This window comes from Drosophila ananassae, chromosome 2R (assembly GCF_017639315.1).
Source record: "Drosophila ananassae strain 14024-0371.13 chromosome 2R, ASM1763931v2, whole genome shotgun sequence".
NCBI classification, from domain to species: domain Eukaryota; kingdom Metazoa; phylum Arthropoda; class Insecta; order Diptera; family Drosophilidae; genus Drosophila; species Drosophila ananassae.
Window position 1 is genome coordinate 17993697 of NC_057928.1, and position 20804 is coordinate 18014500.

Sequence of the window (20804 nt, forward strand, 5' to 3'; positions counted from 1 at the left end):
AACTATATATATTTTCTATATCCTACGCCGGAAGTTATTTTTAATTTCTTGATCTCTCAGATCTTTTGAAAATTGGCGGGTTCTTTTTTCCCGGCGGTATTAAATGGTATTTTTTAAAGCTTGGTCCCACCAAACCTGGTAACACTGTCTGAAGCCGGTAGAGGTTTGTTAAAACAATAAAGTTAAATATAGCGTTTAAAAGGTAACAGCTGTGGTTGCTTAATTTAAATTCAAGACAAATATTCGACAATGTGTTGTAACTAAGCAAATATGCGGGTCTGGAGTGTCGCATAGGCATTGAAGTTCCAGTTCCATTTATATCACTGTTTCACACTGACAACTATAAAATATACGAGCGTTGAATAAAATTGATAAGCTTATCTTTGCGGAAGCACTAACAACAGAATAGGGGTATTGCTCTCCTCCCCCTAAAAAATCAATCGAACTTCTCCAAGGAAGAATAGAAATTTTTTGACTGCGTGGCCGTCAGAACATTTTGTGAAAGTGTGTGCTTCTGGTTTGTATGCATGTACAGTGAACACTGGCTTTAGGATACAATAATACACTCAGATAAAAAGGATTAGGTTTCTAGCGGAGATTATCCTCTTTAAGGCTTATTCATCTATCAAAATTATCTCAATTTATTGTAAAATATTTATAAAATTATAGTTAGTGAACACTGTATAGCTTTACAGTGGGAGTTACCTATAATAAGTATTGGTTCAACCAAATCTAATTGGAGTTCACCTACGTGTATTTAATTTCAGCCAAGTCATGTTGAAGTACTTATCTGTTCTCCTGCTGGGAGCAGCCCTCGTGGCGGCCGGCAAACCCGAAGATAGCGAATCGTGCTACTCCTTCGCCGGAGGATCAGTGTATCCCACTGAGAAGAACAAGGGCGATCACCAGCTGCAGTTCACCAAGGCAGTCAGTAAGTTCAGAAATAACATTAAAGTAAAGCTCCTGGATTAACAATCTCTCTCTCAACCTCAGTTTCCAAGCCAGCGCCACATTTTGAGGGAACCGCTGTGGTCAACAAGGAGATCGTTCAGCTGTCCCTGTCCCAGTATCTGGGGAAATATGTTGTGCTTCTCTTCTACCCTCTAGACTTGTATGTTGTGGCGGTATAAAAGCGATGTTCATTTATTAATAAACACTCCACCTTCCAGCACCTTTGTCTGCCCCACGGAGATCATTGCCTTCTCCGATCGCATCGCCGAGTTCCGGAAGATCAACACCGAGGTGATTGGCATCAGTGTAGACTCCCATTTCACGCATCTGGCCTGGATTAACACGCCCCGCAAGGAAGGCGGTCTGGGCAACGTCAAGATTCCCCTGCTCTCCGATCTGACGCATAAGATTAGCAAGGACTATGGCGTCTATCTGGAGTCCAGTGGCCATGCCTTGCGAGGCCTCTTTATCATTGACCAAACCGGTGTGCTGCGACAGATCACCATGAACGATCTGCCGGTGGGACGATCGGTGGATGAGACCATTCGTCTGGTCCAGGCCTTCCAGTACACCGATACCCACGGCGAGGTCTGCCCAGCAGGCTGGCGACCAGGAGCCGATACGGTGGGCTATGGGATTGTAGAGCTAGAAGGATTTATATAAAATTGTAAAATTTTTCAGATTGTTCCTAATCCGGAGGAGAAAACCAAGTACTTTGCTAGGAATAATCAATAGTGTGTGTGCATCCGTCGTCTCTGCAGCCAATCCCAGTTACATTCCGAATGTTCATGACTGATTCTAAATCGAACAATAGAGCCCAACGCATGAGTCCTGTGTACAAATAGCCATGCCACCGATCCACACTTGTTTTGTAAAAAATATAGTTCGTTTATTTTACAGCATAACTGAGAGATAAATAAATTGATGAAGTACATATGTATATGTATAAGTGATGCAAAATGCGTGGCGGCACACGGAAGCAATCAAACTGGATTAACCAAAAAACGTCTGGAATAGATCCTTTGATCCTTTACAAAATGCCTTGATTGCTGCCAGTTGTGGCCACATTAGTATGGATAACGTTAACAATTCGATTTTGTTCCGATTAGTTTTGTAGAGATTACACATAAAAATATAGTTGGTATAAATTATTTGTTAGGTACGCCATGGTTGTTGCTGTTAAGTAATCCTGTGCTCCTCCGACATTCGGGGCGAAACAAAGCTAAGTTATGTTGAGGTATTTGTATAAAAAACGGGGGAAAAACGTGGGCGGGCAATAACAACTTGGACGTCATAAGGCACTCGTTCTTTTCAGTGTATTTATCTCGTGTGTGTAGTTTGTGTCAGTAAGTGTGTGTGTTGCAGTTTGTGCGTTTTAAATGCCAACAACCCAGGTTCGCAAGAAACGAATTCAAAATTGTGCGCAAACATTAAGGGTTTTCGATCGATTATGGGAGATTCGTCTTTGCTGGGGAGATTCCTTATCGCCGATCATCGAGCACTGTCTCGAGTTCCCCGAAAAGTCTGATCAAATAAGTTGTGTATTGAAGAAATCTTATAGCTATAACGATGCAACAGTCGGCAAAAAAAAGTCTGATAAATTATTGTTCGTAGTAAACCACATCCTGAAATTGAAAACAAATTTTAGTTTACTATTTTTATAGAAATTAAATACTCTGCAGGATACTCACGATTAAAAAGAGGGCAGCGAACATGAGTGCCTTCATGCGAACATCCAGATTCAAGGGGAACGAAACGCTGAAATAATCCGCATCGGTGAACAGTTCCCGACCCAGGCCGGACCATTGTTTACTTATTTTGCCAATCTCCTCATTATTGGCGCTCAATACCTAAAACGGGAAAAAATAGGTTTGTATTCGGGAATCGGGAATTTGCAAAAAAAAAAAAAGAATAAAAAAAAACCAGAAACACACAAGAATTTGCAATCAGCGCAGTTTTTGAATTAATTGACTCGCTGTGGACAGTGAAGCATAGCGAGGGCTCCATGACGTCACTGTCTCGGCCTGTAGCATCTACCGAACAGTGGCGATCATCACAATAGTGCTACCAGTTATAATTAAATTTAATTTTTTATTGCACTATTATTGTGGACTTATCTGTTTCTATAAATATCGCATCTCTTGCATATAAACCAATGTTTTGAGATGAATATGTATCCCATATCGCCCATCACTTTGCAAACTTAACATAAGAAGCTAAACCACTTGAAACATATTTTCAGGGGCATGGAATTCGTTCAATTAGATAAGAAAACAGAGAGGCTATCAGTGACATCAATACCAATGCTATTAATTAATTTGAGTTGCTGCCCAAAGACAGAAAGATGATCTAATTGAAGCTTCTTATCTTCAATGCTATTCCATTGGCCGGATCTGTTTCTGTATACTTGTTTGAATATGGAATCCCGCAGATGTAGAACCACTTGTTGGCAACGCACTGACCTTGAAATTGGTATCGCTGAAGCACTTGCAGGGGCAGAGGGGACCCTCGATGCGCAGGACGATGTCGCCGAACGAGTTCCTGATATTGAACTTGGGCCGCAAGAATGTGCAGACCTGCTCCACGGTTCCGATCACCTGTCCCGGCGGCGCCGACACCTCCACGGCGTTCATGCAGCTGGGGAAGCAGCACAGTATTTCACATCGGAATGGCCGGCGCAGATGCAGCACCTCGTTCTGGAAATTGTCCAGGATCTTCATCTCAAATGGACGGGATCGACCCAGCAGATTCCTGGTGCAACAGTCGCTCTCCTCGTAGGCATAGTACACGTTCTGTCCCAGCGAGTTCTTTACCTTGAAGCGGTTCTTCGACTCGAAGCCGGTCAACAGCTCGAGTTTTTCGATCTTCTGGGACACCAGTAGCTGATCCAGAGCCGTCAGGTATTCGAGGCCCTGTGGGCAGTTGGGCATGCCCACGGGTATGGACATCCAATTATCTGCAAAGAAATAAGGGCGTTGTTCACGATCAGCTATACTATATAATTTAAATATATATTAAACATATTAAATAATTTAAAAATTAAAAAAAAATTACTTCTTAGGGAATTATTGTAAAAACAAAGTATTAATAAAATCATGTTTATTTTTAAGAGTTACACTATTTATATCCCCGCTGCTGTAGTAATGGGCAAATACGCGAATTTTTTTCATACGCCCAACACACAGGCGCGCCCATATCAATAAGTCCCATCTGTGTGTGGGAAACTGCCCATAAAAAGTGCGGGGGATATACATAGATATCTATATGGATATAGGTACGGGATACTTACCAGCTCCGTTGGCGGGCACGCCTCCTGTCGACTGGGGCTGTCGCACCACCGTATCGTCCTGCGGCGCATCCTGTGGCACCTCCTTGTACTCCTTCATTTGCATCATTTTCCTGCCTTTCGCGACGCTAACACAAAAATTATTGAGCCCTTAACAAAAACAGTGTTGGGTGTGACCATGCTTCGGATACCAGAAGTGACCATTTTTAGTTGCATACTTTTTTACTAAGTTTGGCGCGCAGTCTAAAAATTAAAAATATAGAACTTTAAGAATAAATTAAGATTTCCATTTGTTAATTAGAAAGAAATGTCAAAATAATACTTTAAAATTTACAAAAAAATGTCCTTTACAATCCTGGTATGTTTTCCGTTTCCCAACGTGGTCACACTGCTGCCCTGGTTGTGATAAGGGAACCAGAAACCCCGACATAAAAAATAAAATGCTGCTTGGCATTGGAATCTCCAGTAAATATGAACGAATCTCATGATAAAAGGAGCACCAGCACGGTCAGCTCCACGCCCCCAGAAGGGGCGGATGTGGAGGACCTGGGCCACGACGTGAGTGACACTTTTTACACAAGTCAACGGAAGGGCAGCCACGTCTTCCGGGTGCGTCTGGACGCCACAGGATTCACACTTCAGCGCGAGTCGCCGGCAGGCACCATAATAAAGGAGCAACAAGTACGAATCTTGGACATCGTGGGAGCACGATGCATGCGTCCAAAGAAAAGTCGTCGCCTGGCCATGTCCGGAGCATGCGCCTGTAGTTCCGGAAATCCAAATTCCCCGGCTATCTCGGCGTCTGGGGATCACCGAGGTACAGCAACGACACCCAGTAAATGTAGCATCAGCAGCAGGAACGACCCTGCGGTCGGAGACGGCGACGTCAGTGCCTACCTGTACGTGTTCGCCTACGTCCTGAAGAAGCGGAGTCTCCGCACCGAGCTGCATAGGGAGCGAACTGTCCTGACCCTGCGATTCCGTTCCTTTGACACCTTCGAGGACAACATGCGCGAAGCCGACCGCTGGTATCGGGCTCTTCGCTGGCAGTTGCATCGCACAATGGAGGAGATTTTCGTGGCCCCCACTTCGGACGAGCGACGTCGTCGAGTTCTTGTGCTCCTGAACCCGAAATCCGGTTCGGGCAACGCTCGCGAGGTTTTTAATATGCATGTCACACCAGTCTTGAACGAGGCGGAAGTTCCCTATGATCTGTATGTAACGAAGCATTCCAATTTTGCCATTGAATTTATGAGCACACGGGTTCTGGATGCCTGGTGCTGCGTGATAGCCGTCGGCGGGGATGGTCTTTTCCATGAAATCGTCAATGGATTGCTGCAACGCGAAGATTGGGCTCACGTACTACCCCATCTGGCATTGGGTATCATTCCTTGTGGATCTGGAAACGGCTTGGCCCGATCCATAGCCCATTGCTACAAGTAGGTTTCGAAATTGGAAACTATTTATATTGAAATTTAATGAATTTCCTTTCACTTGAAGAGCTTGAGTTCCAATTGGATCAAGTTCATTACCCATTACTTTGTTTACAATTAATGATGATATTTTCTATTTCCTCACCAGTGAACCTTACTTCAGCAAGCCGGTTCTGGGAGCAGCCCTCACCGTGATCAGCGGCCGCAGTTCTCCCATGGATGTGGTGCGGGTCCAGTTGCAAAGTCGTTCCGTATACTCATTCCTGTCTATCGGCTGGGGCTTCATTTCCGATGTGGACATCGAGAGCGAGCGCATTCGTATGCTGGGATACCAGCGATTCACCGTCTGGACACTATACAGACTGGCCAATCTGCGCACATACAATGGAAAGATCAGCTACCTGCTAAGAGATCAGGATTCCCCCGAACCGGGACGCTCCAGTGGTGGATACGGTGGGCAGTACCGGCTGCAGAGCAGTCGAAGCTGTAACACGCACATCGACAAGCTGACAGCCAATCCCAGTTTACATCATTCCAGCACCGAGTACCTGCCGCAGGAGTTTGCAGATGTCATCTCGTTGGAGACCTCTATTAACCAGTCGTTCCGGTCCCGTTGTGACAGCTGGTTGTCGGGCGGATCGCGCAGGAGCTTCTACTATTCCATATCGGAGAGCATCTATCACAGTCTGGCGGATGAGAGCGAATTTTCCGGACTGGCAGCTGCTTCTTTGGAAAATAGACAGCAGAATTTCGGACCATCAAGCGAGCTGCCCGACTTAAGTGAGCCTCTCCTGAAGGAGGATGGATGGATGGTGGAGGAGGGAGAGTTTGTGATGATGCACGCCGTGTACCAGACGCATCTGGGAATCGATTGTCACTTCGCACCAAAAGCCCAGATGAACGACGGCACCATCTACCTTATACTTATACGCGGTGGCATCAGCCGTCCGCACCTGCTGAGCTTCCTCTACAACATGAGTTCCGGCACCCACTTGCCGGAGGTAAACAACGAGTACGTGAAGGTGCTGCCGGTGCGCGCCTTCCGTTTGGAACCGCACGACAATCACGGCATCATCACCGTCGACGGAGAGAGGGTGGAGTTCGGACCCCTCCAGGCGGAGGTCCTTCCGGGCATAGCCCGTGTCATGGTGCCGAAGTAGTGGAGCATTCATTGCACTCTCAATGAGGCTTTAAATGGAGCAAAAGCAATCTCGTTTTTAGGAATCTCTGCATTTGTATGTGTAGCTAATACATAGGGCTCTACATAGCCGGGTTTATCCTATTTTTTGTGGTGGTTTGCTTCTACCGAGAAACACATTGCATTGTTAACATTTTTATTAAAACTAATTGCAGTTATAAAAATATATAAGCATGTATGTATATATTGCGACCGAACGATAATATTTTCCATTTTTGCTGTGGAATTGGAAAAGAAGCCATATAAAGCCAGATAAAGCATATCAACTATCATAAAGCTTGGGTAATATCGTATCTACACACGCCTTATGAATTTTTAATTCAAAATTTCCCAAATGGGCGCCTTGCCAGTGGAAATTTGTCAACCCTGGTCGCTGACAATTGAATCATTTATCGCACGCGGTCACACTGATAGTAACGATAACTAAAATAAGAAAAAAAAAATACATCTGTTGGGAAAAAAATTTGTTTCCGCGGAAAACTAAACTTCCCCTGCATTTTACAAGGTGTCAGCACATTCCATTGCTCTTGCGAAGCTTTTTGGCGTTCAAGCTTATATAATTTGGACAAGTAAACCCCGGAAAGCGCTGCAATATGTCGTCCGAAGAGCTGGCGCCAATTAACGAGAAGGACTTCAAGGATCTGAAGGAGCGCATGAAGCTGATTGTGGACGCAGATCCAAAGCAGTATCACAACGATTTTTCCCTCCGGCGCTATCTGCGCGCCTTTAAGACCACGGATGACGCATTCCAGGTGAGCGATTCTTACACTTATAAGGTAACGTCTACTTTGAAATCTGAAGCTTACTATCTTATTACTAAATATTTATTTAAATTTGCATCAATAAACAAATAGTACTGATACGTTTTTTTATCAGAATAAAAATAAAATATAATAATGTTTCTAAATCTTAGTGATTCACAGGTCGTATGTTCTTGGTTATTCCAATAAGCAAACACTATAACTCTTCATATTCCCTCAGGCCATTCTGAAGACAAACAAGTGGCGCGAGACATATGGCGTCGATAAGCTCGGCGAAATGGACATGGAACTGCTGGCTAAGAAGGCTCGTGTGCTGCGCCACCGTGACTGCATTGGCCGTCCAGTGATCTACATTCCGGCCAAGAATCACAGCTCTTCAGAGCGCGACATCGAGGAGCTGACTCGATTCATTGTCTACAACCTGGAGGAGGCTTGCAAGAAGTGCTTTGAGGAGGTCACCGACCGTCTTTGCATCGTATTCGATCTGGCTGAGTTCAGTGCTGGTTGCATGGACTACCAGCTGGTCCAGAATCTCATCTGGCTGTTGGGAAAGCACTTCCCAGAGCGCCTCGGCGTCTGCTTAATCCTCAATTCACCGGGATTGTTCTCCACCATTTGGCCGGCTGTGCGGGTGATGCTGGATGATAATACCGCTAAAAAGGTCAAATTCGTGGGGGATGAGGTGGAGCTGTGTCAGTATCTTATTCCAGACATCCTGCCCACGGACATGTAAAGAACTTCCGCTCACGAACCATCAGTTAGTCGTAGACATATCTCCGAAATGAGAACCGAATCCAGTACCTAAGTAACTATGGCGCAACCTATTTGCAAGGAGGCTTCTGAGAGCTAGAGCTTGTATCCAGTACTCTTTGTTTAAATCGATGTTGATTGTAAAATGTATTTATTGGACACAACTAACTATTTTAGATAAATGTTTTTCGTGGATATGCCGTGCAGAATCTATATACCTGAATTCGTACCTATATATACTGTATACCGTATGTATATAATATGCATGTCTATGTGTACAGCAAATAAAGTTGTAAACTAAAAAGGGTCGTAAAGATAAATGGGGTGAGACATGACACACGTGAGTATCGGCTTGATAATGCTCTAATTTTGGAGGGCTTATCAATCGAACACTGATAACCATCATAATCCAATTGGCCTCGGGGTGGCCAGGCTTATCAAAGGTTGTTATTGTTTAAAGAGAGAAACTGATTTGAAATTGGCGCACAGATTAGGGTTGTCCATGCGATAGGAATCTAAAGGATTTTTTGGTATTATCCAACACTTACAAATATTTAATTATTCCAAGATGTATCCGTTTTTAAATGATTTTGGTTCCTAAAAGGACGATTTATTGTTGAAAACTTAGAAAAGAACCATTTCTAAACATAAAACTATGGATAAAAACAATTTTTAAATACAGTTGTAATTGTGATTGTAAGAAAAACGGATTTGAATCAAAACTGAAAAAAATTCTACAAAAAACGGATTATATATTTTATATGTATATATTTTTAAGAATTATAAGTAGCTTCATAAATGAATGTTCTAAACTCTAGCCATTTTTCAGGAATGTAGCTTTTTCGGGGCAGGTGACAGCCCTGGCTCCCAACTGGTTATCATCTGGACGCGAAACAAAAGTCGAGCACCTGATAAGGAAATCTGAAGCGCGCACTATGAGAACTCGCCACAACAAAAACAATAAAGTCGGCATTAGCAATAACAATAACAGTAGCGGGGGCATTATAAGCGAAATGGATAAGTCGATCCGCCGCCGACAGCTTCGAGTAACGACGTCCAACAATCAGTGATCGACGAGGCGAGCGCTGCGAAACATGTCAGCGCCTTCAGAGCAGATAGCCGGAGAGGCAGAATCTGCCGACGCCGAGCTGGTGGACACTAGTCCTGGGGATTCACCAGCCACATCCCCGATCCGATCCGAAGCCGTTTTTATTGCCGCCTTGGACGTTGGCACCACCTGCGTGCGGTGCTTTGTCTTGGACGAGAGATGTGCCGTCAGGGGATCGGCAGTGGATGCCGTAAGTGTTTGGATCGTTAACTTAACTGCCAGGGGGCAAAGTCAAGGGGGGGAGCACAATCAGACCGCACCAAATGTGTTTTTCTGCTTGTTTTCCTGCATTCAGTATCTCATCATACAAAATTTACAAAGAAGTTAAATAATTTTTGCATAAAAGTAATTTAAAAGTACTGGGTAGTTTTCGTCACTGTAGTTCCCCCCTCTTAATTTCTGGGGGCAAAGTTAATTGACGGCAATTTACTATTTTTACGACCTTTGCTTGTGTTTAGGTGAAGCTGTTGAACCCGCAGCCGGGCTTTTTTGAGATCGATCCAGAGGTCCTATGGCGAAAAATTGTAAACGTTATAAACCAGGCAGTACAGAGTAAGTTAAAAGGATTACGACAGGCTACATATCCTTACTGTCATTAACATTCTCTCTCGTAGATGCCAAACTGAAGCCTACGGACATCAGCTGCCTGACGATATCGACGCAGCGCTGCACTTTCCTGACATGGGACCATCTGAGTGGCGAGTACTACCACAACTTTATCACCTGGAAGGATCTGCGTGCCGATGAGCTTGTGGAGCAGTGGAACACCAGCTGGACCAGGCGCACCATGAATGGGTTTTCCTATGCCCTGTTTCTGCTCACCCGACAGTCGCGATTCCTTGCCGGGAGCGTGCTGAAGCTAATGAATGGCCAAGTGACGCCAAGACTGCTCTACGAGATTTTGAATAATAAGCGACTACGCCATGCCCTTAGCCAGAAGAAGGCTAGGGTGGAGTTGCTCGACTCGTGGATCCTATACAAACTGAGGTCGGGCAATGGAAAAGACACCGATGTAGAGCACATAACTGATGTTACCTCCAGCACGGCCACGGGGCTATATGATCCTTTCACACTCAGCTGGTCACCGCTGATAAGTTGGCTTTTTGGCCTAGATGTGAGTGTTTTGAACTGCTTTGTTAAGTTCTCCCCTTGCCGGGTACTATATTTTTGACTAATCTCCAGACTAAAATACTGCCACGCGTTGTAGACAACGGCTATAAGGGCTATGGACATGTACATCCATCGGCATTGGGTCCGGAATGGACCACAACACGAGTCCCAATAGCAGCCTCGCTCAGTGACCAAACAGCCGCCATGTGGGGATCCCAGTGTTTCGCGAAGAACGATGTCAAAGTCACCATGGGCACAGGAGCCTTTCTAAATTTGGTCACTGGCTCCCAGTGCCATGCCGCCATTACGGGGATGTATCCCCTGGTGGCCTGGCAGATGCAGAAGAAAGCCATCTACTGCATTGAGGGAGCGTCTCATGATTTTGGGACCGTGGTCACCTGGGCGCAGTCCTGCGAGCTCTTTGCAGACCCAAAGGACACGGCCGCCATGGCAGAATCCGTTGCGGACACAAATGGAGTATTCTTTATGCCCGCTTTTAGTGGACTGGGAGTGAGTTACCCATTCAGTTATATTTAAATATGTATAAAATGGTATGATCCTCTATAGCCCCCGGTGAACGATTATCGATCGGCTACTGGGTTCATTGGACTCACGCCATCCACGACAAAAGCACATATGGTAAGGGCTCTGCTGGAAAGCATTGTCTTTCGTCTGGTTCAATTGATTGAGGCGGCCGAGCAGGAAACCTCCCAGAAGCTGGAAATCATAAGGTAAACTCCAATCACTGATCCTCAAAATCCGTTTAATTTAATATTCTTTTTTAGGGTTGATGGTGGCGTTTCGCGGAATGACTTTGTCTGCCAGTTTCTGGCCGATCTCAGCCAGCTTCAGGTGGAGAGGGCCGAGAACTCCGAGAGCAGTATAATGGGAGCAGCTTTCATGGCTGGCATTAACCATGGCATTTGGGACAGTGTCGAGGATCTGAAGTGTTTCCGGCAGGTAGAGCGGGTTTTCAATCCGCGGAGAAAAGTCTACGACACAATAGTATCCCGTATGGATAAATGGAGTCGAGCAATCGAACGCTTCAGCGACTGGTACTAAATTACTGTACGGTTTTTTGTATTTTCGTTACGCACTAAAGTCATTAAATACTTAGAAGGCTAGGAGTAGTAAAGGAGTGGTATAAAAATGCTGCATTAATCAGTCTCTCAGTTGAAGCGTTGCTGGAAATTCTGTTGCTGGTTGAACATCATTTGTTGCTGTTGCTGCTGCTGTTGTTGCTGCTGTTGCTGTTGAGCCTGCTGCTGCTGGTGGTGGAAGTCCTGCTGGTTGCCAGCTCCCGACAACCGTACTCTCTTCGCATTCGGCTCCGACGAGTTCATTTGCTGCTGTTGTTGCTGCTGCTGTTGCTGTTGTTGTTGCTGCTGTTGCTGTTGTTGCTGCTGCTGTTGGCGCTTAGTGTCGGACTTATCCTCTTGATCATCGTCGGTGAGGAACTCCCTCTTGGGATACGGAATGGGGCAGCCGGCAAAGACGTCCTGCGTGGGCAACGGCTCCTCTTGGAAGTACTGATCCTGCATGGCCTGCTCGGAGGTTATGCGCTTGTTGGGATCCATCAGTAACAGCTTCTGCAGCAGATGGAAGGCCTTGCTGTCCGGCTTAATCTTGTGTCGCTCCATGTACTTGGCCAGCGAGCAGGTGGAGTACGTGGACCGCTTGAAATCCTTCGTTAAGGTATGGTGTTCCGGCATCTTCTTGATGTCCTCCCAATCCTTATCCTGCGGGAAACCCATGACGTTGAAAATCCTGTCCAACTGGTCGTGGTGGTAGGGATTGCTTGTCTTAATGTCCTCCTGGCGGCAGTGGAAAATTGGTTCCGACGTCAGTAGCTCGGCGAAGATGCAGCCGATGGCCCAAATATCAATGGCCTTGGTGTAATGGCGAGCGCCCAGCAGTAGTTCCGGGGCGCGATACCAAAAGGTGACCACCACTGGATCTAGATCAGCCAACGGCTTCAAGGGCGCATTAAACAGTCGCGCGAAGCCCATGTCAGCGATTTTAACCCTTCCTCGCTCATTGCCATCGCCCATCACCAGGATGTTGGCTGGCTTCAGATCCCGATGCAGCACCCAGTTGCTGTGAAGGTAGTGGATGCCGTCCAAAATTTGGTACAGCAAACTCTTCACCATGCCACGGGGTACAACCACCTGTTTCTTCGAAGCCTTTGCCGCCCTATGGAACTTGATGATGTGCCACAGATCATGCTCCGCATAGTCAATCAGAAGGAACACCTTTCGGTCATTGTGCGAAAGAAACACCCGGATCAGGGTAATTACATTCTGGTGCTTCAGCTCCCGCAGCAGGGCGATCTCCCGGCAAGCGGACATGGACAGACCAGTGCCATCTATTTGCTTAAGGGCATATTCTTTGCCGTCGCTATGAAATGAAAGAGTATCCTAGTCATGAAGGAATTCATTTCTAAAAGATTCCCAGCTTACCTTGTCTCCTTCCACTTTGCCTTGTAGACGTGTCCGTAGGTGCCCCGCCCCACCTTGCATCCTTCGTAGTTGAACAGATCTTCCACCTTGGTGCGCTCCATTTGGGTCTTCATCTTAAAATCGTAATCCATTGCGCTAAAAACTTTTATATTTTATCCAGAAACAAAGTGTTTGTATATTCCGATCAGCTGTTTACGATATACCGGTCATTTCGATAACGCTAAAACTTAGCAACTAGAGAGAATTTAGTTAAAATCTTCAGTTTGAGAAACTTGAAAATAATTATAATACGACCCAAAAATGTTTAGCAATTATGCTTGGGAAGCTGTTTCTGTTTGTAAAATTTGCATATAATGTTTCGCGGCATCTTTGGGAACACATTCAAGACGACATAAAACATGAGAAGGAACCATTAGGGAATGAAGAACATCACTTTTTCAAATATTTCAATTCAAGAAACAAATAAGAAATATTTTTATATTTTTAGAAGTTGTGATATCTAATGATGCAATATTTAGCTACTTTTCTAAAATATCGATATTTTTCAGAAACGATATCGATAGTCAGCTGTTTACAGCACTGATTTTGGAGCCAATAAAGCACGCTGCACGTTTGTTTTGATTTTCGCTGGAAATAAAAGAAAAATCCAAAAATGGCCAAGACTAAACGGAATGTTCGAGCGAAGGCCAAGAGTGTCGTGGGAGCGGCCAAGCAAAAGGCCCAGGAGCTCCAGGCAAAGCTACGCCAGGAGAAGCTTCTTCACAAAACACTGACTCCCAAAAGTTCAACCACGAAGAAGGAGAAATCAGATTTAAAACACAAGAAGTTGCTGAAAAAATTCGCCGAAACGCGCAAGGAACGCAAGGAGGAGGCTGCCCGCAAGAATCGGGAGAAGACGAAAGTGATCGGAGATCTGAAGCCTCTAAAAGATGCCCTCCCATCGCTGCAGGACATTTACAACCTGGTCAAGACCAAGCAGAAGGACGCAACTGAACAGAAAACGCTTACGGAACCTGAGGCCGCGCTCAGTGCGAATGAGAAGATCCGGAAGAAGCGCACGGAGCTGGTGAATCGTGTCCAATCTCTCGAAAAGGTTATCAAGGACAAGAACTTTAAACAGAATCCCCGCGAGGTGATTGCCGCCCATGTGCGCAACAAGTACCAAGCCATGGAGGAAGACGACGAGTAGCAAGGAAGCCAGGCTAAACTGGACTGAATGGAAACAAACCACTGCTGTGTGCCTACTATTTCATATATGATTTAAAATAATTTTAATATAAAATGTATAAGACCCATAATCCTATTCTTTTTTGTTCTTGAAATGTCCTGAGCTGCACTCAGAAGGAGAATTCTCTATAAGACCATCTGTAATGACCGCTGGCATCCCCAAAAAAAACGCTTTTATTTATTAAGAAGTATCTTTAATACATATGCATTAGGTATAGTTATCATTTAACGATGCATATAAATATTACATGTACGAATGTAAGTTGTAAGCATTTAATTGTAAGAGGGTCAACAGAACGCGATTAGAATTAGACAAGATTTGAATGTGAACTCGTATGTGTTTTAGTCGGCCGGGGCTATGTGATCTATGCTTTCTAGAGCTACATTACATTAGAGAGCAATACAATATATATGTATGTCTGCTTTGAATTCGGATGTCAACTTGGTGTTGTTTTCTTACAGCGATTCGGAGTTTTTTGCCTCCGGAAAAGTTAGTCTACTACATCTATTTTATGGTTATTGTATTAATCGGATTAGCGGGTGCTGGGGCTGGCTCCTCTCCTCCAGTATCGGTCCATGTGAGATCATATTTCTTGTCCATCCATCGTGTTCATTGCGCCGCCTGCACTAACAGCAAAAATTAACATAGCTATTTGAAAACTGTCTCCCATAAAATGGCATTTCTTCATTTACAAAATGTAGGTGTGTATCTTCAGCTTCTACACTCTTAATTCGTCCTAAACTTAGGTTACAACCTACGTTACGTCGCTATCGTGGTTTTGTATTTTTTTTTTTTTTTTGATTATATTTATATTATATGCGACATCCTCTGTATGTAGATGCTAGACTCGTGGTTTTCTTTTATAGAAAATATAATATAGAAATAAAGTATAGAAAATATAAATCAACTATTACTAGTTTTTGCACATTCAAGAGTTTGAAACAACAAACTTAAGCTAATTTGAAAATTCTTTATCTGCTGCGCATCGAACAAATTACTTGTTCAGCAGAAACATAAGCAGGCTGAAAGTATATACAATTTTTAAATTAAAACTTCAACTGATATTTGGCCCAAACTTACCGGAAGTTGATGCCCTTGTTGGCCAACATACGATTGCATTCACTGGAACCAGTACCGCCGGTGCCATCCGGAAGGGGCAACACATAATAATCACTTTCGGTACTCTAAAAACAAACCATAAATTTAACAAAAGTCATGAATTATTTATGTTTTAGGAAACATACGGTTTCAGTGAAATCATGTTTGTATATTTGAGTCGACACCTTCATGTCGGAGAAAGGGCCCTTCAGGGCGAAAAAGTGTATGCTCATGGGTGTGCTTGTCTTTGTCTTCAGGATCAACTGGTAGGTGATGGTGCGTTCGTTCGACTGGTGAGGATCACGCTGGCTGTTGTTGATACGGGCCTTCACCACCCACTGCTGGTTGAAGGCCGAGAAACGAGCTGTTTCGTAGAATAGCTTGTGAACGTACTCATCCGTGCGATAGGGTTTCATTTGAAGATCTAAAAAATACAAATAATTAAACAGAGTTTCAATACAATTAGGTATTTCGTATCATTTGCAACCCGCGGATTTCTACCCGCATCTGGACATTGAAATTATCCTCCTTGTAGAGTGCCCTTGGGTCTCCTTACCATTGAATATAATCTTTTCATAGCTAAGCAAATCAATCAGGGTGTTGAACATTTTCTTCTCCTCCTTGATCATGACATCATGGGCCTCCAGGGCAGCCATGACTTCATAGCCAGACTTCTGGGGATGCAAGCAGTTGCGTTCGTGTTCGGTAGCTGTGGAAATTATACGGGTTTTGGTAATAAATTGTTTTTAGATTAGTTGTTAAGAGGCCACTCACTCTCATGGAAGGGTCCACGCCATTGGCAACCGATGCGATGGTACTTGCACTTTGTGGGACGCTCCTGGCACTCGTGTTGTTCGTGGCGCTCCAAGGATTTGTATGGGAATTCCTTATTACAGAACTAAAGAGGGGCAAACTTTTAGTTTAATAATCATATTAAATGGGAAAGAGTTCCAGGGCATACCTGACACTCGCTGGGCAGCTCAGAGGCGGCCTTCTCCACGGCCAAGTTACGAGAGGCAGTGCTCTTTGATATTTCCACGCGGCAATTGGGGCAAGTGGCAATCTGATCGCGAAGGCTATTGGGCGATAAGAAGAGCAATAATTTAATAATTTAAATTTTAAAGTGACAGAGTTTGACATTTGTTTTTTGTTAGAAAGTGTGGTTCCATACCGTCCGTCCGCCAGGAGATGGGTGAAACAGGCGGCGCACATCAGGTGGCCCATCTGGCACTGAAATTGAAAAGAGCACAGAAAGGGAAAAATTGAATTTTAGTTTCTCGCAACTGGACATAGAGTGGTAGATGGATAGAGAGAGATTTAGATTGAAAACTAAAACATAAGTGGAATGAAAATTAACCTGCAATTAAAGAAAAAAGAAGAAAAGTTTGCTATTAGTCAAAATACGGCCTTGTTGCAAATAGCTTTATGGGTGTGTGTGTGGGTGGGTGGGTGGTGGTCCAAGTGGGAGAATGTTGAATGAAAGTACATGTCTATAAAAAGGAGCTCCGCCGGGGGTGATATGAGAGGGTGTGAGTGGGGGGATATGGGGTGGAGTTTCTATGTGGGAGGTGATCTGAAGTGATCTGGAAGTGTTTATCTTAGATCCTCCATGTGTTTTTTATTTTTGATTTTTTTTTGTTGTTGAAATAAAAACGCTATGTTGTAGTTTGGTTTCATTTTGCATTTTCAAGTTCGCACTTTTCATTGCAAATTTATTAAAATTCAGTTTCTTTTTTGTCAGTTTTTTGTTTTTGGTTTTAAATACATTTCAGGGTTTAACTTTAATGCTATATGGATGAAATCGGTTCTATAAACTTAGCTTGTACAGTTACATTTTATGTTGTATTATATATTTTTTGTTGCGTGTGCTTACAATGGTTAAATCGAAATAGACTTAACTAAGATTAATCATTAGACAAGATGGTTAAAGTTTATCTAAATCAAAATCATAAGAAATAGTTTATTTGTCTGGGTTAAATTTTCATCCTCAATGTTTATTTTTTCTGAGGCCAAATTATGAGAGCCATTGATGAAAGGTTCGGTAGAGATAAGGGAGCAGTATGGTAGCCGAGATAGGGACCAATCGAGCGATAAGTTCGACCCCCGCTGCTACAGGAGACCTTCATTTATTTACAATTTCTGTTTTCTGTTTTCTGTTCTGTGTCTGCAACGCATTGTATCTTTGGAATGCGGGCGACGGCGTGGCTCTTTCCTCCTTTTTCCTATCCCTCATTTTGGAATTTTCCTCTATTTTTGGAATTAGCCAGCCGCGCCAGATGAAGTACCGAGCGATAAGCAATGACGGCCTTACTGTTTACACTTATTTATATTTTTTTTTGGTGCCTGCATATGCATGTGTATCTTCTGGTTTGTGTATCTCATGAGTCCGATTGATGTGGACAAGATCTCTCTCTGATGTGCAGTTGAACGAACCCCGGAGTAACGTCTTTGATTTGCAATTTATGACCTAGACTAACTGTGGAGCAGCTGCGTTCCAGCTTACCGGGGAGCTAGCTGCTTAACTCGTTTCTTTTTCGTTCGCTCGAATCGAACAATAAATAAAGGAAAGGAAAGGAAAGGAAAGGAAAATAACCGAAATCTCTCCCCATGTGCATTGTTTACTCTCCGTCTCCCTCTCTGGCCGCGATCTAACCGTCTCATTCGCGCGCCCGCACTTGCGCCGCAGACACAACAATACCAGCTGATGGTGTTTTTGTAGATAAGCGAGAGGAAAGAGGAAGAGAACGTCAACAGTAGGTAGAAAGGAAAAAAAATCACGTTAAAAAATGGACAAAAACACTAAGTTCAGGTGTGTTTGCTTCTTTTTCAGGTATACCTTATACCTTTCCCCCACCAACACACACACATACACACACGGGTGTCCCGCGCGTGCATTGGAAACAGGTAAAACGAGTTTATTGTAGATTACATGACCCAACCTGCAAGCTGATTCCACAAAATAATCTAAGACTTCTGGCGACGTCGCATATCGAATTGCATTCTCCCGACAATTACTAAATGCGCCGCCCGACGGCGCAATTCCACAAAAGGAACATGCAGTTGGATTTCCGTTTTTCCCCAGGTGCCAATGCGAACAGCTGATTTTGCCACGACCGTTGGCGAGAGCGGGACAACCACAACAACGTGGCCCAAAAGCAAAACAATAACAGAGAGCAAAAACCGAAAGGTGTGTAGGCACACGCATACACACATACATATAAACGAACGTGGAAACCTCAAAACAAAGATGAGTGCAAATGCAAATGGGCGAAAAAATAATGATTCTTTCTTTTCACAAAATCTGCTAATTAATAGTTAATGCAGGTACACGGCAAAATGCCAAGCCACTCCGATGAATCACGTTTCTGGAGTTCGAAATAGTTGTTATTGTCTAGAAGCGTAATTGAGAAGCAATTTTTGAATGACGCAGTAACCTTTCCTGTCCGTGAGTGTGCGTGAGCAGCAATGTCATCACTAGAACGCATTACATAAAAGATCTCCCCAGAACACATTTCTTCACTTGTCAGCAGAAATTAATGAGAAAGAATTGGAATAAAAGGAATGAAGAGAGAGAAAATAAACTAATAGAATGAAATGCAAGAATTCGCTTTCAAGTTTTTTCATTGGCTTGTCTCTTCACGAGGTCGGGGGCTACTAAAAATAGGCCAGCAGCAACAACTACATACTACGTATTCAATTTGGACAGCAGTGGAGGGTTCAAACATGATCCAAATGATGGGCTTCTATGACGCAATACAGAAAATCTGCAGTAAATTGTTACTGCGCAAATGTGTAAGTGGGAGGGGCAGGGGCAGGGGCAGGGGTAGGGCAGGCTATAATTTACTGGCCAAGTGGCACCAAGTGTGAAATGCAACGGTTCAAACGAGGGGTTGAATTCAAAGCCGTTTCTCTAAAACGCAATAAAACTGCATTAGTTTCCGGGGGTGCGACAGGGCCAGCATGCTTATGCTCCTCGCCAGCTCCCCCATTCTCCACCACAGTGGCGTCGTGCAGGAGGAGGGAAGAAGGGATGGTTCTAGTTCCCAAAACTAGAAAGTTGTATGCCCTACAATCGATACCCTCTTAAAAATATGCTGCCTCCGGCTCTGGTTGCAGAAAATTTGTTTTCAAGGCGAGTGCAACGAAAGTCAGCTCCAACTATCTGTCTCGCTTGCCCACAGCTGTACTGAGTTTGGGGGGTAGGGGCCGAGACGCAGGGGAGTGGTGCGGTTTCACTCTTACAGCTGAGCTGGCTCTATTTGTTTGTATACAGAGAACGTCACACACACACACTCACACATACACTGGTGCAATTACACTCCCACATCTATGATTCTCCTTTGTCGAATGTGGAGAGGGGTGGTGGTGGTGGTGGTGGCAAGACAGGGGGGGTTAACTTCGATGTGGGGATTAGCCCCATATTCCATATTCCATATTTGGGCCTCCGACTCACTATTCTACGCCTACGCCCCCTCCTATGTTAACTGAACAAAATAACCAGCAGACTCACCTGGTACATGGCCGTTTTAGGCAGATCCAGGCACACGGCGCAGCACAGGGCGGTGGAGATGCGGTAGGCCAGCTTCTCGTGTGTTCCAGATGCAGCGGCAGCGCTCGACAGCCCACCCCCGCCCCCAGGGGAGCTGGAGGAGGCTGCGTTCGGATCAAGCAACTGTTTCTTTGCCGGCGGCTCGCCACTATTCTGAGTGTCCAGCGGCACACCCACAACGCCCCCTCCCGAGGAGGAGGACGACGCGGAAGCGGTCGACGAGGATGTGGAGGCCAGGGCCGAGTGCTGGTTATCGCCCAGCAGCGGCAGCGTCGAAGAGGGGGGCTGCTGCACCGCCGAACTCGATGATTCGACCGTTGACATGTTTAGTTTATTAAATTATATTTCTTAAAAATTTTAGAAACTAATAATCGTGTGCACTTGAGTGTTGTTGTTGTTGTTGCTCTGATTTGCCAGGGAATAATGATTTTGCCAGGGGGACGCACACACACCAACACACGTTTGAACACAAAACCCAAAGCCTCCTCTCTCTCTCTCTTTCTGAATATTTAGCTGCCTCCCAGTGTTTCGTATGGCACACTGCACTTATTTTCAGCTTTTGTTGCCCCAAACTTTTTGCCTGTTCCGTTGGCGTCCAACGGACTGTTTCAAGTGCCTAGCAAACTCTGAGCCAGCAGAAGGTTATAATTCGGCCTACTTGAATGGAAACTTTTTGTTTTTCACTGATTCAATTTTCATAAATTTTATTTTCTGGAAGTTTTTATGAATTTTCTGAGGAGCCTTTTTTGGAGACGAACTTTTCAAACGAGTGGACTGAGAGCGAATGATAACAAAACAACAAACAATCACCTTCTACCCCAAAAAAAATGTATTATTTTTTCCCTCAAATACTTAATACTACTGGTATTTTGT

The 20804-nt window shown here is 44.4% G+C and overlaps 8 protein-coding genes and 1 long non-coding RNA gene across 12 annotated transcripts; 6 read left to right on the plus strand and 3 right to left on the minus strand.

Annotated features, from left to right (window-relative positions):
- Positions 1-105: 105 nt before the first annotated feature.
- On the plus strand, positions 106-1885 carry LOC6506894 (peroxiredoxin-2). Of its 4 annotated transcripts, none has more exons than XM_014909470.3 (5): positions 106-202; positions 768-931; positions 994-1111; positions 1170-1575; positions 1633-1885. In XM_014909470.3, the coding sequence occupies exons 2-5, from the start codon at positions 775-777 to the stop codon at positions 1684-1686; spliced, it is 735 nt and encodes a 244-aa protein (XP_014764956.1). In that variant the 5' UTR covers positions 106-202; positions 768-774; the 3' UTR covers positions 1687-1885. The 4 variants fall into 4 exon arrangements, with proteins under 4 accessions (XP_014764956.1, XP_032309815.1, XP_001957046.1 ...); XM_032453924.2 differs by having other exon boundaries at positions 140-163; XM_001957010.4 differs by lacking the exon at positions 106-202 and adding an exon at positions 243-517.
- On the minus strand, positions 1815-4422 carry LOC6493102 (phospholipid scramblase 1). Its single transcript, XM_001957009.4, has 4 exons — positions 4241-4422; positions 3414-3907; positions 2643-2801; positions 1815-2576 (listed from the first exon to the last, which is right to left on the minus strand). The coding sequence occupies exons 1-4, from the start codon at positions 4344-4346 to the stop codon at positions 2553-2555; spliced, it is 783 nt and encodes a 260-aa protein (XP_001957045.1). The 5' UTR covers positions 4347-4422; the 3' UTR covers positions 1815-2552.
- Positions 4423-4605: 183 nt separating this feature from the next.
- Positions 4606-7071, plus strand: LOC6506895 (sphingosine kinase 2). Its single transcript, XM_001957008.4, has 2 exons — positions 4606-5676; positions 5819-7071. The coding sequence occupies exons 1-2, from the start codon at positions 4709-4711 to the stop codon at positions 6828-6830; spliced, it is 1980 nt and encodes a 659-aa protein (XP_001957044.1). The 5' UTR covers positions 4606-4708; the 3' UTR covers positions 6831-7071.
- Positions 7072-7244: 173 nt separating this feature from the next.
- Positions 7245-8683, plus strand: LOC6506897 (CRAL-TRIO domain-containing protein C3H8.02). Its single transcript, XM_001957007.4, has 2 exons — positions 7245-7620; positions 7850-8683. The coding sequence occupies exons 1-2, from the start codon at positions 7462-7464 to the stop codon at positions 8360-8362; spliced, it is 672 nt and encodes a 223-aa protein (XP_001957043.1). The 5' UTR covers positions 7245-7461; the 3' UTR covers positions 8363-8683.
- A 554-nt stretch (positions 8684-9237) lies between these two features.
- Positions 9238-11732, plus strand: LOC6506898 (putative glycerol kinase 5). The gene is made up of 6 exons (XM_001957006.4): positions 9238-9677; positions 9946-10039; positions 10102-10601; positions 10670-11107; positions 11165-11328; positions 11383-11732. The coding sequence occupies exons 1-6, from the start codon at positions 9474-9476 to the stop codon at positions 11657-11659; spliced, it is 1677 nt and encodes a 558-aa protein (XP_001957042.1). The 5' UTR covers positions 9238-9473; the 3' UTR covers positions 11660-11732.
- Positions 11661-13197, minus strand: LOC6493101 (cyclin-dependent kinase 8). Its single transcript, XM_001957005.4, has 2 exons — positions 13057-13197; positions 11661-12994 (listed from the first exon to the last, which is right to left on the minus strand). The coding sequence occupies exons 1-2, from the start codon at positions 13185-13187 to the stop codon at positions 11767-11769; spliced, it is 1359 nt and encodes a 452-aa protein (XP_001957041.1). The 5' UTR covers positions 13188-13197; the 3' UTR covers positions 11661-11766.
- Positions 13198-13404: 207 nt separating this feature from the next.
- Positions 13405-15187, plus strand: LOC6506899 (protein FAM207A). The gene is made up of 2 exons (XM_001957004.4): positions 13405-13545; positions 13605-15187. The coding sequence occupies exon 2, from the start codon at positions 13709-13711 to the stop codon at positions 14243-14245; it is 537 nt and encodes a 178-aa protein (XP_001957040.1). The 5' UTR covers positions 13405-13545; positions 13605-13708; the 3' UTR covers positions 14246-15187.
- LOC6493100 (cysteine and histidine-rich protein 1 homolog) lies at positions 14461-20750 on the minus strand. Its single transcript, XM_001957003.4, has 8 exons — positions 19893-20750; positions 16554-16612; positions 16344-16458; positions 16157-16280; positions 15939-16091; positions 15529-15806; positions 15365-15468; positions 14461-15306 (listed from the first exon to the last, which is right to left on the minus strand). Exons 1-8 carry the CDS (start codon positions 20253-20255, stop codon positions 15279-15281), a joined length of 1224 nt encoding a protein of 407 aa, XP_001957039.1. The 5' UTR covers positions 20256-20750; the 3' UTR covers positions 14461-15278.
- LOC123257037 lies at positions 17055-18985 on the plus strand. The gene is made up of 2 exons (XR_006506958.1): positions 17055-18135; positions 18213-18985. It is a non-coding gene; the product is annotated as an uncharacterized LOC123257037 (long non-coding RNA).
- Positions 20751-20804: the final 54 nt, after the last annotated feature.